A 10,460-nucleotide genomic window follows, 5' to 3' on the forward strand; every position below is an offset into this window, starting at 1 on the left:
TGGCAGAGCTGCAGTCCTTACCAGCTGACTCAAGAGAAGCTGAAGAAGACTGATTCTGGCTGCAGGTTATACCTATAAGTGGCATAATGTTTGAGAAATATTTTTACTGTTTGGTACAAAGATTAAAAATGTGAGGCGGATCCAAATGTCATTTGCTACATGTTGTCTTTGATTACTGTATTGGGGCAGATTTGGCTATCAAAAAAAAAAAATAAATGAAAACAGGAATTGTAAGCGGATCCTGACTGAAGGCAAGACTGGCTTTCAGGGTAATACTGAATATGCTTATTTGACATATACAGATTTTTTTTTTTTTCATTTGAAACAATTAATCAGTTTGATATAGGCAACTGTTCTTTGCATGCGAATGTAATTTCAGTTTTTTTGCATTTTATGATTTTTCATATCTATTATTTTTCTCCTGACTGTAGACTTTGAGGTCATGGTCCCAGTGCCAATAATTTACCTTTTGAAAACATCTGAAGATGTTAAAGAGACTTAAGCCTTTTTTTTTCATTTCTGACTAAAATGTACCATCTCGATGATTCTATTCTGGCTCTGAAATGACATTTTTCCGGCCGTGAGCTGACGTTCAGCGCTGCTGGTTTACACAACCTGTTCAACAGTATCACGATACTGATTATTAATCATATACTTGAATGGATTTCATCTAATCGGTATTTTCACACTCTTTTTTTTTTTTTTTAGATTCTAAGTAACTGTAATGACACTCATTTCTATATGGATTGATAATGCAGTGCTTTATTTTTCTTTGATGAAGTTACTGTGCTGAAAAACTACACGACACACTCCTCGGGTCCAGCCCACCTGTGAAGACATTACAAGACTTTCAAGCTCCATAGTAACACACTTCCTAAGCTGCCCGTGTTATTGGGTTAGCTCTTTTCCTCATTGTGCAACACACTTAAAGTCCCAATCCCTTGTTCTCAGTTCCCTTTAAGCCTTTGATAAGGAAGTGAACTGATTTTTTTTTTTTTTTTGTGCTGTTTACACGGAGTGTGACCTAAAACACTGGGTGATAGGGGGAAGTATGCGTTACAGTTCACTCACCAGCAAACCTATTCACTGTAACCGTAGCAGTACAGTGAGTACATATGGTGGGATGCTAATCAGCTTTCTGCAGATGAGCTAATGTCCTTACAGTAGCTGAGGGTGGGGAGTTTGAGGGGGGGGGGGGGTTATATTTAGTGTCCACTCTCTCCCTCTTAACAGGGGATCACATAGGCTCTGTTCACCTTTATCACTTTTCTGCTTTAATTCTTCAACAAACTCAGACCGACACGATGAGAGGTATCGGAAGGGGAGTGGGGAGGGGTCAGGCCGGTATGAAGCTGTGCGTTTAAGGGAGACAGCAACAAATCAGACCAGCCAGACTCAAGTGGCAAATGTCAACTAAATAAATAAAAGAAGATAAAGAGGGGAGGAAATGGGGGAGAAAAAAAAAAAAAACATGAAAGAGTCCTAAATATTTTTTCTCAATGTCAGCAGGGAAAGTGACATCTGGAGGCCAAGGCCTCTGGGCATTAGTGTGATTCAGACCTGGAGCTGATCTACTCACTCTATTACCATGTGTGTCTGGAGACCAAGGGTCTGCTGGAAGTCACGTCTGTGCACATACATGATCTGCTTGCTGATGCTGAAGCAAATTAGGCCTGGCAAACGGCGTAATGACAGTCACTGACGTTTGCTGTGACGTCTCTGGCACGAGAAATCCTTCATGCTCAGCTGTCACTCGCTGGCAGTGTCTTCCATGCCATGAAATCTTTAAGCACCTCAGGATGTCGACCCCGTCTGTCAGAACCCTGAGCCGTCCTCCTCTGCGGTTTTACAATGTCAGTGTGAGAGAATCTTGATAGCGGTAACTGTTATTGGAGTCACACTAAAAAAAAAAAATGCATTGACAAGCCTTCTGCTTTTCTTTTACTTTCCACCTTTAATTATCAAGCTGGTCAACTTGAACATAATAATCAGATGTTTATTTCCATATCTGAACCAGATGGCAGTTTGAAATGGCATACTGAAACCGTGAAACAAATCTTTGGAGAAACAGATATCCAGAGGAAACGGATTTGATTGCGCGCATCACACAGTACACCTGCGTCCTAACAGTTTAGACACTTTGGCGACCAATGCTGTTCTTTGTCACCGGAACACACACACACACACACACACACACACACACACACACACACACACACACACACACACACACACACACACACACACGGACACCACAAAACACCTTTTGGATTCAGCAAGTCAGATCTGCAGGTAATATCAGCCAAAGACAAACTGTACAAAAATAGAAATGCATAGAAAAATAGGACAGCTTGTTTTCAAAGTATTCGCTGAATAGGTTTCCTTAAAAAGTGACTGTTAGGTTCATGATCACCATGTTCCTCAACGTCTGTTCTTGCATCATTTTTTCACTTGTTAAAAAGATATCAAGTGCGAATACAAATTTGCCCGTCTCGTGTCATGGACGCTCTTGAGTCAATGCATTTGTGTGAAAATGTTCTTCTCTGTTGGATCCCTGACTCTCCTAGTAGTCTTGCACTTCACTTAGGTTAAACACTCCTGTAAACCGATTTTTCTTTGTCTCTGACAAACATACAGCAAAGCATCAAAACAACGACATCTGATTTTTTTTTCTTGAACCATCTGTCTCTCGCAAGTTTTTCCAGCAAGTGTAATGTTGCACCCCTTTTTAATAATTAACAAAAACATGTTCAGATCAGACCATCTTTTATTAGTCCCACAACAGGGAAATTGCTACTTATCATCAGTACAATAAAATTATATAAATTAACGTGCAGAATGTTAAAGCCTTTGGGTAATTTGAGAAATTTGTCTCTCCTTCAGAAGACATTGTCAGCCCTACTGCATATTATTAGTAAAAACATTGCTTGTGTTATATAAGGACAATGAGGAAGTGCATTCAGCTTGACAGTTAGGTTACACAAAAATTTATTTTGATAAAAGACACTGAGTGAATCTAGACCTCTCCTTAAAGGACACCCAACAAGTACTTTTAATTTTGCATTCTCCATTTTAAAATTCTAATAATTCATTGCCTTCGCTGAGTTTTTTTTTTTGGGTGTGTGATTAAAAGCCTTTTGGTTATCCAGTGCTGCACTGCACCACTTTAATTGTCAATTTATTAAAAAAAAAAAAACCAGAGGAAAATCACCTCAGTTCCAACTGTTTTCCATCTAACATCTTTACAGTCTGTCTGTACATTTTTGTCACAGTTCCTATCTACTTTATTGTTTTCAGCATTTTCGATCAATTCATCAACCCTCCCCCCTGTCAGATGATGAGATAATGTACGACTTCCTCTTTGATAATCTGTATGAGTGTTTGTCAAGCACGATGGCAGATACAGGAGGAGTGTGGTCTTCAACTATAAACATTCAAAAATATATAATTTGGTTCACAAGTATCCCTTAGTGTAAGACCTTACTCTGCATACTCTGTTCATTCATTCATTATCATCTTGGACGTCGTACTCGGTTAGATATCTTTTCTACAATGAAGAATCACAGAAAAAAAAAAAAATCATTTCCCTTTAGGCTTCATCTAGGCACTTAAAGAAAATTATTCCTGTACAGAAATAAAGCATGCATTGTTTCGTTGTTGTTGTTGTTGTCATTCATCTCAAAGTAAAACTTTGTGTTTGTAAACAGAACCCACTTTATCATCTTGCAAAAAGTAGTCCCACGCACTTGTGCACATGGAAATTTGATATATCCATTATGCTCTCCTTTAGTCTTGTATCCCTTTGTGACTATTTATTGCTGCATATGATTGTGGTTTGTAAAGCAAAGGTATAGAGAGGATGAAGGTATTTTGCAGATTTATTCTTTGATTTGAGTGTCCACTTTTGTTTTGGTCATTATTTTTCATTGATGCTGTTTTTTTTTTTTTTTTTTTTTGGGGGGGAAATAAGCATCGGGTCCCAGCTGTTGGTAACATATTTGACAGTATCACTCTTGACTTAAAGGAGCCCCTGAAACTGATGGGTCACACTCTCGCAAGCACGTCAGTATTTCTCATTGGCATGTCTCCCGGCATGCTCAGCACCGACTGCTGCGCCGCCTAACCAGGCAAAAAGCCTTTTCCTGGTCCACTGCCTTAATCCAAGTTCATTGTCCTCATTCACCCTTCACTTCTTTCATCCAGTCTTGTCTTTTATCCATGCTTTTTGTGATTTTTTTTCAACTCCTATTCTTGTTTCCCTTAATTCAAGGAAGACAAAAAAAAAAAAGGAATCCCCATTCTTTGAGGGGTTTTCAGACTCCACCGGTTGCGCCAAAGTGCATACATTGTCACACAGTTTAGTTACAGGGCAACCAGGTGGCATACATGGGATGTTGTGGAGGATGAATGTACTGCTGGGGGGGTGACGGAGGACAGGGATAAATGGGCTGAACCTGCGCGACGTAATAGTTGCTGAAGTTGCCATTTGAGACATAAGGGGCAGGTTGGTAGAAGCAGGTGACGTTGGCAGCGTTGGGAATCGCGTTCTGCTCAGCCAGGACCCGCAGTGCCAGCGAGGAGATGAGGCTGAGCGTCTGGCGCCTCTCATGGCCCATCAGGCACACCGTGCTCTCCTGCACCACGTTGTACAGCATGGCGAGGTAGTCATACTTCCTGTCCTCCAGGTCTACAAAGTGATTCTGTAGATAGGACTCCAGCTTTCTCCTCTGTTCACTGACATCGGGGAAATCTATGAAGAAGCGCGAGCACATGTAGCGCTGGAGGAGTTTCATCTCTGCGTCAGAAGCCGCACGGAAACCCCGCACCAGCAGGTGGCAATATTTTAGCAAGCCTCCGCCTCGGATCTCCTCCGGGCTCCTTGTGCAGATGAGGCGTTTGCGCAGGTGATCCAGGGCCGTGGGGAAGTCGCCGTAGACGCTCTCGCCCAGGATTGTGGGGTGGAAGGTGGCGGCCATCGGATGCTCGGAGCACTCGTAGAAGAGCAGGAGAGAGTCCAGGCGAATTTGAAAGGAATCGACGCTAAACTCGAACTGCCGCCGAAGAGAGTCCACGAACTTTAGCTCCACGTTCTTGCCACGGTTGTTGGAGAGTGAGATGAGACTCCAGCGGTCTGATTCATTGCAAACCTTCACCATTTTTTGCACGTAGGCCTCCTGAATCAGTGAGAAATAAATTGTCAGCACAGACCGATTCAAATATAGCTGTCAGTTAACTACGTCACAATTTAAAAAGGGCGGCATATGCGACCACATATGCCTTCAATGATGTTTAAACTAATTTCCCCGAGCAAATTATGGCCTCCTCTCCTCTCAAGTGTTATCAGATATGACTAGTTTGTAATTCAAGCTGCCACGACTTCTTCCTAGATGAATACCCAACATTGTTGTATCAAAGAGTCGAAGCAGCAATTGCGCAATTCATTATGCAGGTTCTCCATTCTTCTGAAAAATGTTGTGCAATGGGTTATAAGACACGGCCACACGAGGTGACTGCCTGGAACTAAATTCAAATTCAGCTTGAGTTCGCCCAATAATATGTGTGACGTCGCAGCAGCGATGGGGTCGGGGATCACATCTGCCTTGGCAGGACGGGCGACTAATTCCTATGGATACGACTCGAAGTGAATTAGACAAGATCCCCCTTTTGAATCGAAAACAGATCTTTGATATTTAAAAAGCCCGAATCATCGCGGTCCTGAATGCAGTCGGTCGTCTGACTTTATGAACTGAAACTGTGGGAGAGTGAGGATTCAGGCTGCACTGCATTTTATCCACATGTTTGGAAAATCACAGACTCAATCTCAAGCTGGGATCAAACTCCATACCTTTAAGGTCACTGGTGTGATCTTTTCTTTGTTCACTCCCTCCGGTAGGAAGTCCAGAAGACAGTCCAGAACAATATCTTTCACCGTCTGAAATTCCAGCTCCCCTTTCATGTCGGCGCAGAATATTAAGTCCAGATCTTTCCACCCCAGGCCGCTGTCCTCATGGAGAACATAGCTGGCCGCTGAGCCGTTAAGTCGCACCTCCCGGACGTGTATCCTCTTCTCCTCCATCCGGCTGCGCACCACTTTCACGATATCCCGTGGCTTCACTTCCAAGGTGGGGAAACTCCAGCGACCGTGGATCGGGATGGAGCCGGTAAGGATGGCGTCCAGCCGCTGCACTTGCTCCCAGTTGAGCACGCTGAGGCTGATGCTCTCCCCGTCGGAGCACCGCTCCAGAACTTCCACTCCTTCGTCCATCCTCGATCGATTAAAAAAAAAGGACGGAAAACGATGGGGAGTTTCTCACTGACTCCCTCTGGAGTAGTGGCAACTTTTTTTTTTTTACCCCCCCCCCCCTCCTTCCCTCCCCGCGCACAACTGTCCCTATGTATTGATGTATGTCATTACAAGATGCAGGAACGGCGGCGCGTCTTCGCGTTAAGCGGCGTTGTTGTACTTGTCCTACTTCTTACATAAAGTCCGTCCAGACAAATTCAATCCCAACCACCACCACCACCCCCTCCTCCTCCTCCACCACCACCACCACCACCACCCAGCCGCAAGGCTCAGGCACCGTCCAGCATCCGCTGCCCCGCCGCGCGGCGCGCTCCGCTCCGCAGAGACTCCTTCTGGAGAAAAAAGAAGTTCAAACGATGCTTAGGTCAAAGTGTCCCTCTTTTACTCACGTCCCAAAGGCCGACCGACGTATCCATTACATCCGAGAAAAGCGAATCAAGTCAACTCAAAAAAAGAAGAAAAAAAAAAAAGTTTTATACTAATGGCTCGCTTTTACGCATGGATGGTTGCGCGTCGCAGAAGCGCAACTCGGCGAGAACTTTTCAACGCTGTTCCACTGCACGCCAGACGTGTGCGGTTGTTTATCCCTTACATTTTGAACGTTTTTTTTTCTTTTGTTTGTTTATTTCTTCTCCCTGAAAGCGCGCGGTGGCGTGGAGATGTCCGGTCCCACGACTGCCGTCGAAGTTGTGAACCGATAACGCTTCCCGTCTGAGAAACGGTCGGGGCGGGTCAGTTTGAGTGACAGCAAACACCTACTAATAGCAGCCGTCGCTTCCCAGCTCCCCTGGGTGAAGGAGGACTGAGAACAATGGGCGTTGCGAGGAGAGAGAAAGAGAGAGAGAGGGACATATCCGGATTGGATGCAGAACCTCCAACCCCAGCTCCTGGTTTTTAAGTTGCATTTCTTGTGAAATAAAATGCCCGGCTCGCTCCGCGCCGTGACCCCTGCGGGGATCTAGGCGAACTGACATTCGGTAAATTATCCAACAGCCTGGTCTTTGCAGTCAGGATAAAGTAGGATTTAATTGGTTTCCAAATCTGCCCCGATATGAGTGCGATTATGTTTTATCTGAAAACACTTCCTTCACACAAAAGGTGATTTGTTCATCGTTCCAAACCACTTGTTGGGAAACTTTATTTTATGCGTTTCAAACTCACGTGAAGTTGCAATTACTATTATAACTTTGTAGACATTTGTGTAAAGCTACCCCTGCAAAGCAGCTACTTTCCAACCCTGTCACCAAACTTTACCATATAATTGCAAAATACTGCCCATAGAGCCAGTGCAGTTTAGTTGTCATGGAGAATCTATCAGTGCGGAGCTCGGCGCGTATACCTGCGTCACTGCAGACGAGCCCATAAACCAGCTTACTGGAGATTAACCTGTATGTGCAGAGACACTCACATTCACACAGGCGCACAGGTATGTGCGGGAAGAGGCAAATGCACACCCACACCATTCCAAATAATACTCGGCCAATATTTTCTCATTGTTTAAAGCGTGGTGAAAGAAGCGCGGTCTTATCAAAAAGTTATAAGTGAAGCAAAATGCTGTTTTTGAAATACTCTATTGGGTCCTAATGGTTTAAAATACAAGGCCTGTATGTCTGAGGAGAAGATTATGGTAACAGATTTGAGAGGTTGTTTTATTGAAGTTGCACTGCTCAGGAAAAAAAAAAAACAATAACGAAAAACACATTTGATGCGATATCACTGCAGACAGAAAGAAAATAAACACGTACCTCTGACATTTCATGACGTCAATGTATGACTGATTTTAAGAGTAAGAACAATAATCACAGGAACTATTGTTCTGTGGCACATGACAATGAGGAAACAGTTAAAGTTTACGGAGACCGTATTTAACTTCAGCATCGTTGGCATTAAGTTTTTCGTTCGAGTGTGAAACTGGAACGCCGGCGGCGAGCGAAGCGGCCGCCCCGCAAATGTCAGACACAGGGGGAACTTGGAACCTCGAAATAAAATGTGACGATAACAGACGAGACTGAACTTATAGTTCATTGTGAAGCTTCAGACAAAGCAACTCTGTCAAGACAGGACAGCAGGTCAGTCATACTCTTTCACTTTCCCCATTCATCTGCAGGCTCAATGTCAGGCTTACTGCCTGGGATTCTACTTATCTGACCTCTGACTTGACAAGTGGATGACACCAGCTTGGTATCCAGTGTCTGACGACATCAGAGGATTGGCAAGGGGATTTCTGACAGACCCCTCGTAAGGCTGCCAAACCAATTTCCAACCATGGCAACGAGTGTGTGCGTGTGCATACGTGCTTGAGGGGGGGAGGGGGTTCACGTTTGTGAAACAAATCCATCTGTGTTATCTTTATTTAAAAAAAAAAATAAATGTGTCCATGTCATTCTCTCCCCCCATGTATTAGTCCAGAATATGCAGATGTTCTTACCAATCAGGAATTTAATTACAGTTCTCAGTCAAAACCGCATTAGTGACTGGGTTTTGACGTTTTTCAGCGTGAGACACTCATTGTTCTGTCTGCTCTTGTCATTTTACTATCAGTCTGTCATTCCCTCCATCCAACCTACATCACCTCTATTTTCGCTCGTCGTCTTTTCTGTCCCCTTTATCACCATTCCTACACGTGGAAGTTCATTAAGAGATTACCGTGAGCTAGTTAGCCGAACGTGCCTCCTTTCCGTCCCTCCTTCCTTTCCCACCTCAAGCAAATCGTCTATTTTTACTCTCGTCGGGATTCATACTCTTGATTATCCCAATAGTTGCAGATTTTGCTGAATATCACGTTTTGGTTTCTACTCTTCAGACGGTTAATTCGAAAGGAATCACAACAACCCAAAAATGAAAATAGATAAATAAAATCCATATTGGCGGATTTTAAACCTGCAATTAAAATACGTTAAGGCGTCTTCCAGAGGCTTCCGCTATTATTGAAAAAGTACTGACGTTGACTAAAACTGTCTCGGAGGTAGCCTGACAAATTACTGGCATGAATATTGGTCTGCATAATAACAGGAAACAGAGCCAAACCTCAAACCCAGTCGAAAGGCAACATGAACGTCACAGCTAGTTGTTGGATGACCTCAATATTATGATAAGGCCACATGTAAGAGTGCTTCATGACAATACAATATAATTTTATTCCTTTAAACAGGCTGGCCGAAAATTTAACTTGTGAATAGTACCACTTGGAAAACACAGTGTATTGTTTTTTTTTTCATTTTTCTACCATTTTGACATTTAAAATAAAGTTTGTCTTGAAAAATATGAAACCATGTAAAAGGAAAAATTGTGCTGTGTTATTTTTAATAACCACGAAACCTTATGAGGGTCCACCCGGACTTCTCTGCAGTCTTAATGCTAAGCTACTTGCCTGCTACCATTAATTCACTTTTCATCTACAGGAATGATGTTTGTTTTGTCAACCTTAAATTTCTTTTCACCTCCCGCAATTCATTTGAAAAATCATTACCGGATAAATTTTGCCTCTCAGTCACACATCCCCTTTTTATGTGCATCTCTTTTGAAATGTTACAGTTGATAATCTAAGATTTTCAAGTGTAGATTAGGTTTAAAAAACAAAAAAAAAAACAAATCAAAACAGAATCAGCAATTCCTATTTGTGAGCGAACCAGAACAGATTATGGCAGACAATAATAAAAAAGCAAAATTACTGGAGGAAGCTGAGCTGAAGAGTTCAGTAAAAGCAACAAAATTATTTTATATGCATGTTCAGTGAAATATAAAAGTAGAGTTTAAACACATATCATGTCATAATATAGTAATATATTATCTGCCCAGTTTTTATTATATTGTAACACACACACACACACACACACAGACACACACACGCACGCACGCAAAATAATGTAAATTCATAAACATTCATAAGTTTACTAACTAAGATACTAACATACAATGGTGCATTTAAAGGAAAATGCCATCAAATATGCATCACATAAATAAAAACCAACAATGACAACAGACAACTTCAGCTCTCAAATGTACATTAGAAATGTTGGCTTTTCTCTCACACCAACTAACTTCATATCATCTCTCACTACGTCCGTAAATCTTTTCTTTGGCCTTTGTATAATTTCTCCAAATGGTTTATTCTGCTGGCAAAATAATACATGTGCAGAAATATTTGACTCATAAT

At 42.4% G+C, this 10,460-nt stretch overlaps 1 protein-coding gene across 1 annotated transcript; it reads right to left on the minus strand.

The window, feature by feature from the left end:
- Positions 1 to 2,749: 2,749 nt before the first annotated feature.
- On the minus strand, positions 2,750 to 6,368 carry LOC147222659 (terminal nucleotidyltransferase 5A-like). The gene is made up of 2 exons (XM_086167149.1): positions 5,846 to 6,368; positions 2,750 to 5,174 (listed from the first exon to the last, which is right to left on the minus strand). Exons 1-2 carry the CDS (start codon positions 6,263 to 6,265, stop codon positions 4,359 to 4,361), a joined length of 1,236 nt encoding a protein of 411 aa, XP_086023275.1. The 5' UTR covers positions 6,266 to 6,368; the 3' UTR covers positions 2,750 to 4,358.
- Positions 6,369 to 10,460: the final 4,092 nt, after the last annotated feature.

This window comes from Fistularia commersonii, chromosome 20, assembly GCF_037954325.1.
Source record: "Fistularia commersonii isolate RoL2024-O1a breed Wild chromosome 20, RoL_Fcom_v1.0, whole genome shotgun sequence".
NCBI classification, from domain to species: domain Eukaryota; kingdom Metazoa; phylum Chordata; class Actinopteri; order Syngnathiformes; family Fistulariidae; genus Fistularia; species Fistularia commersonii.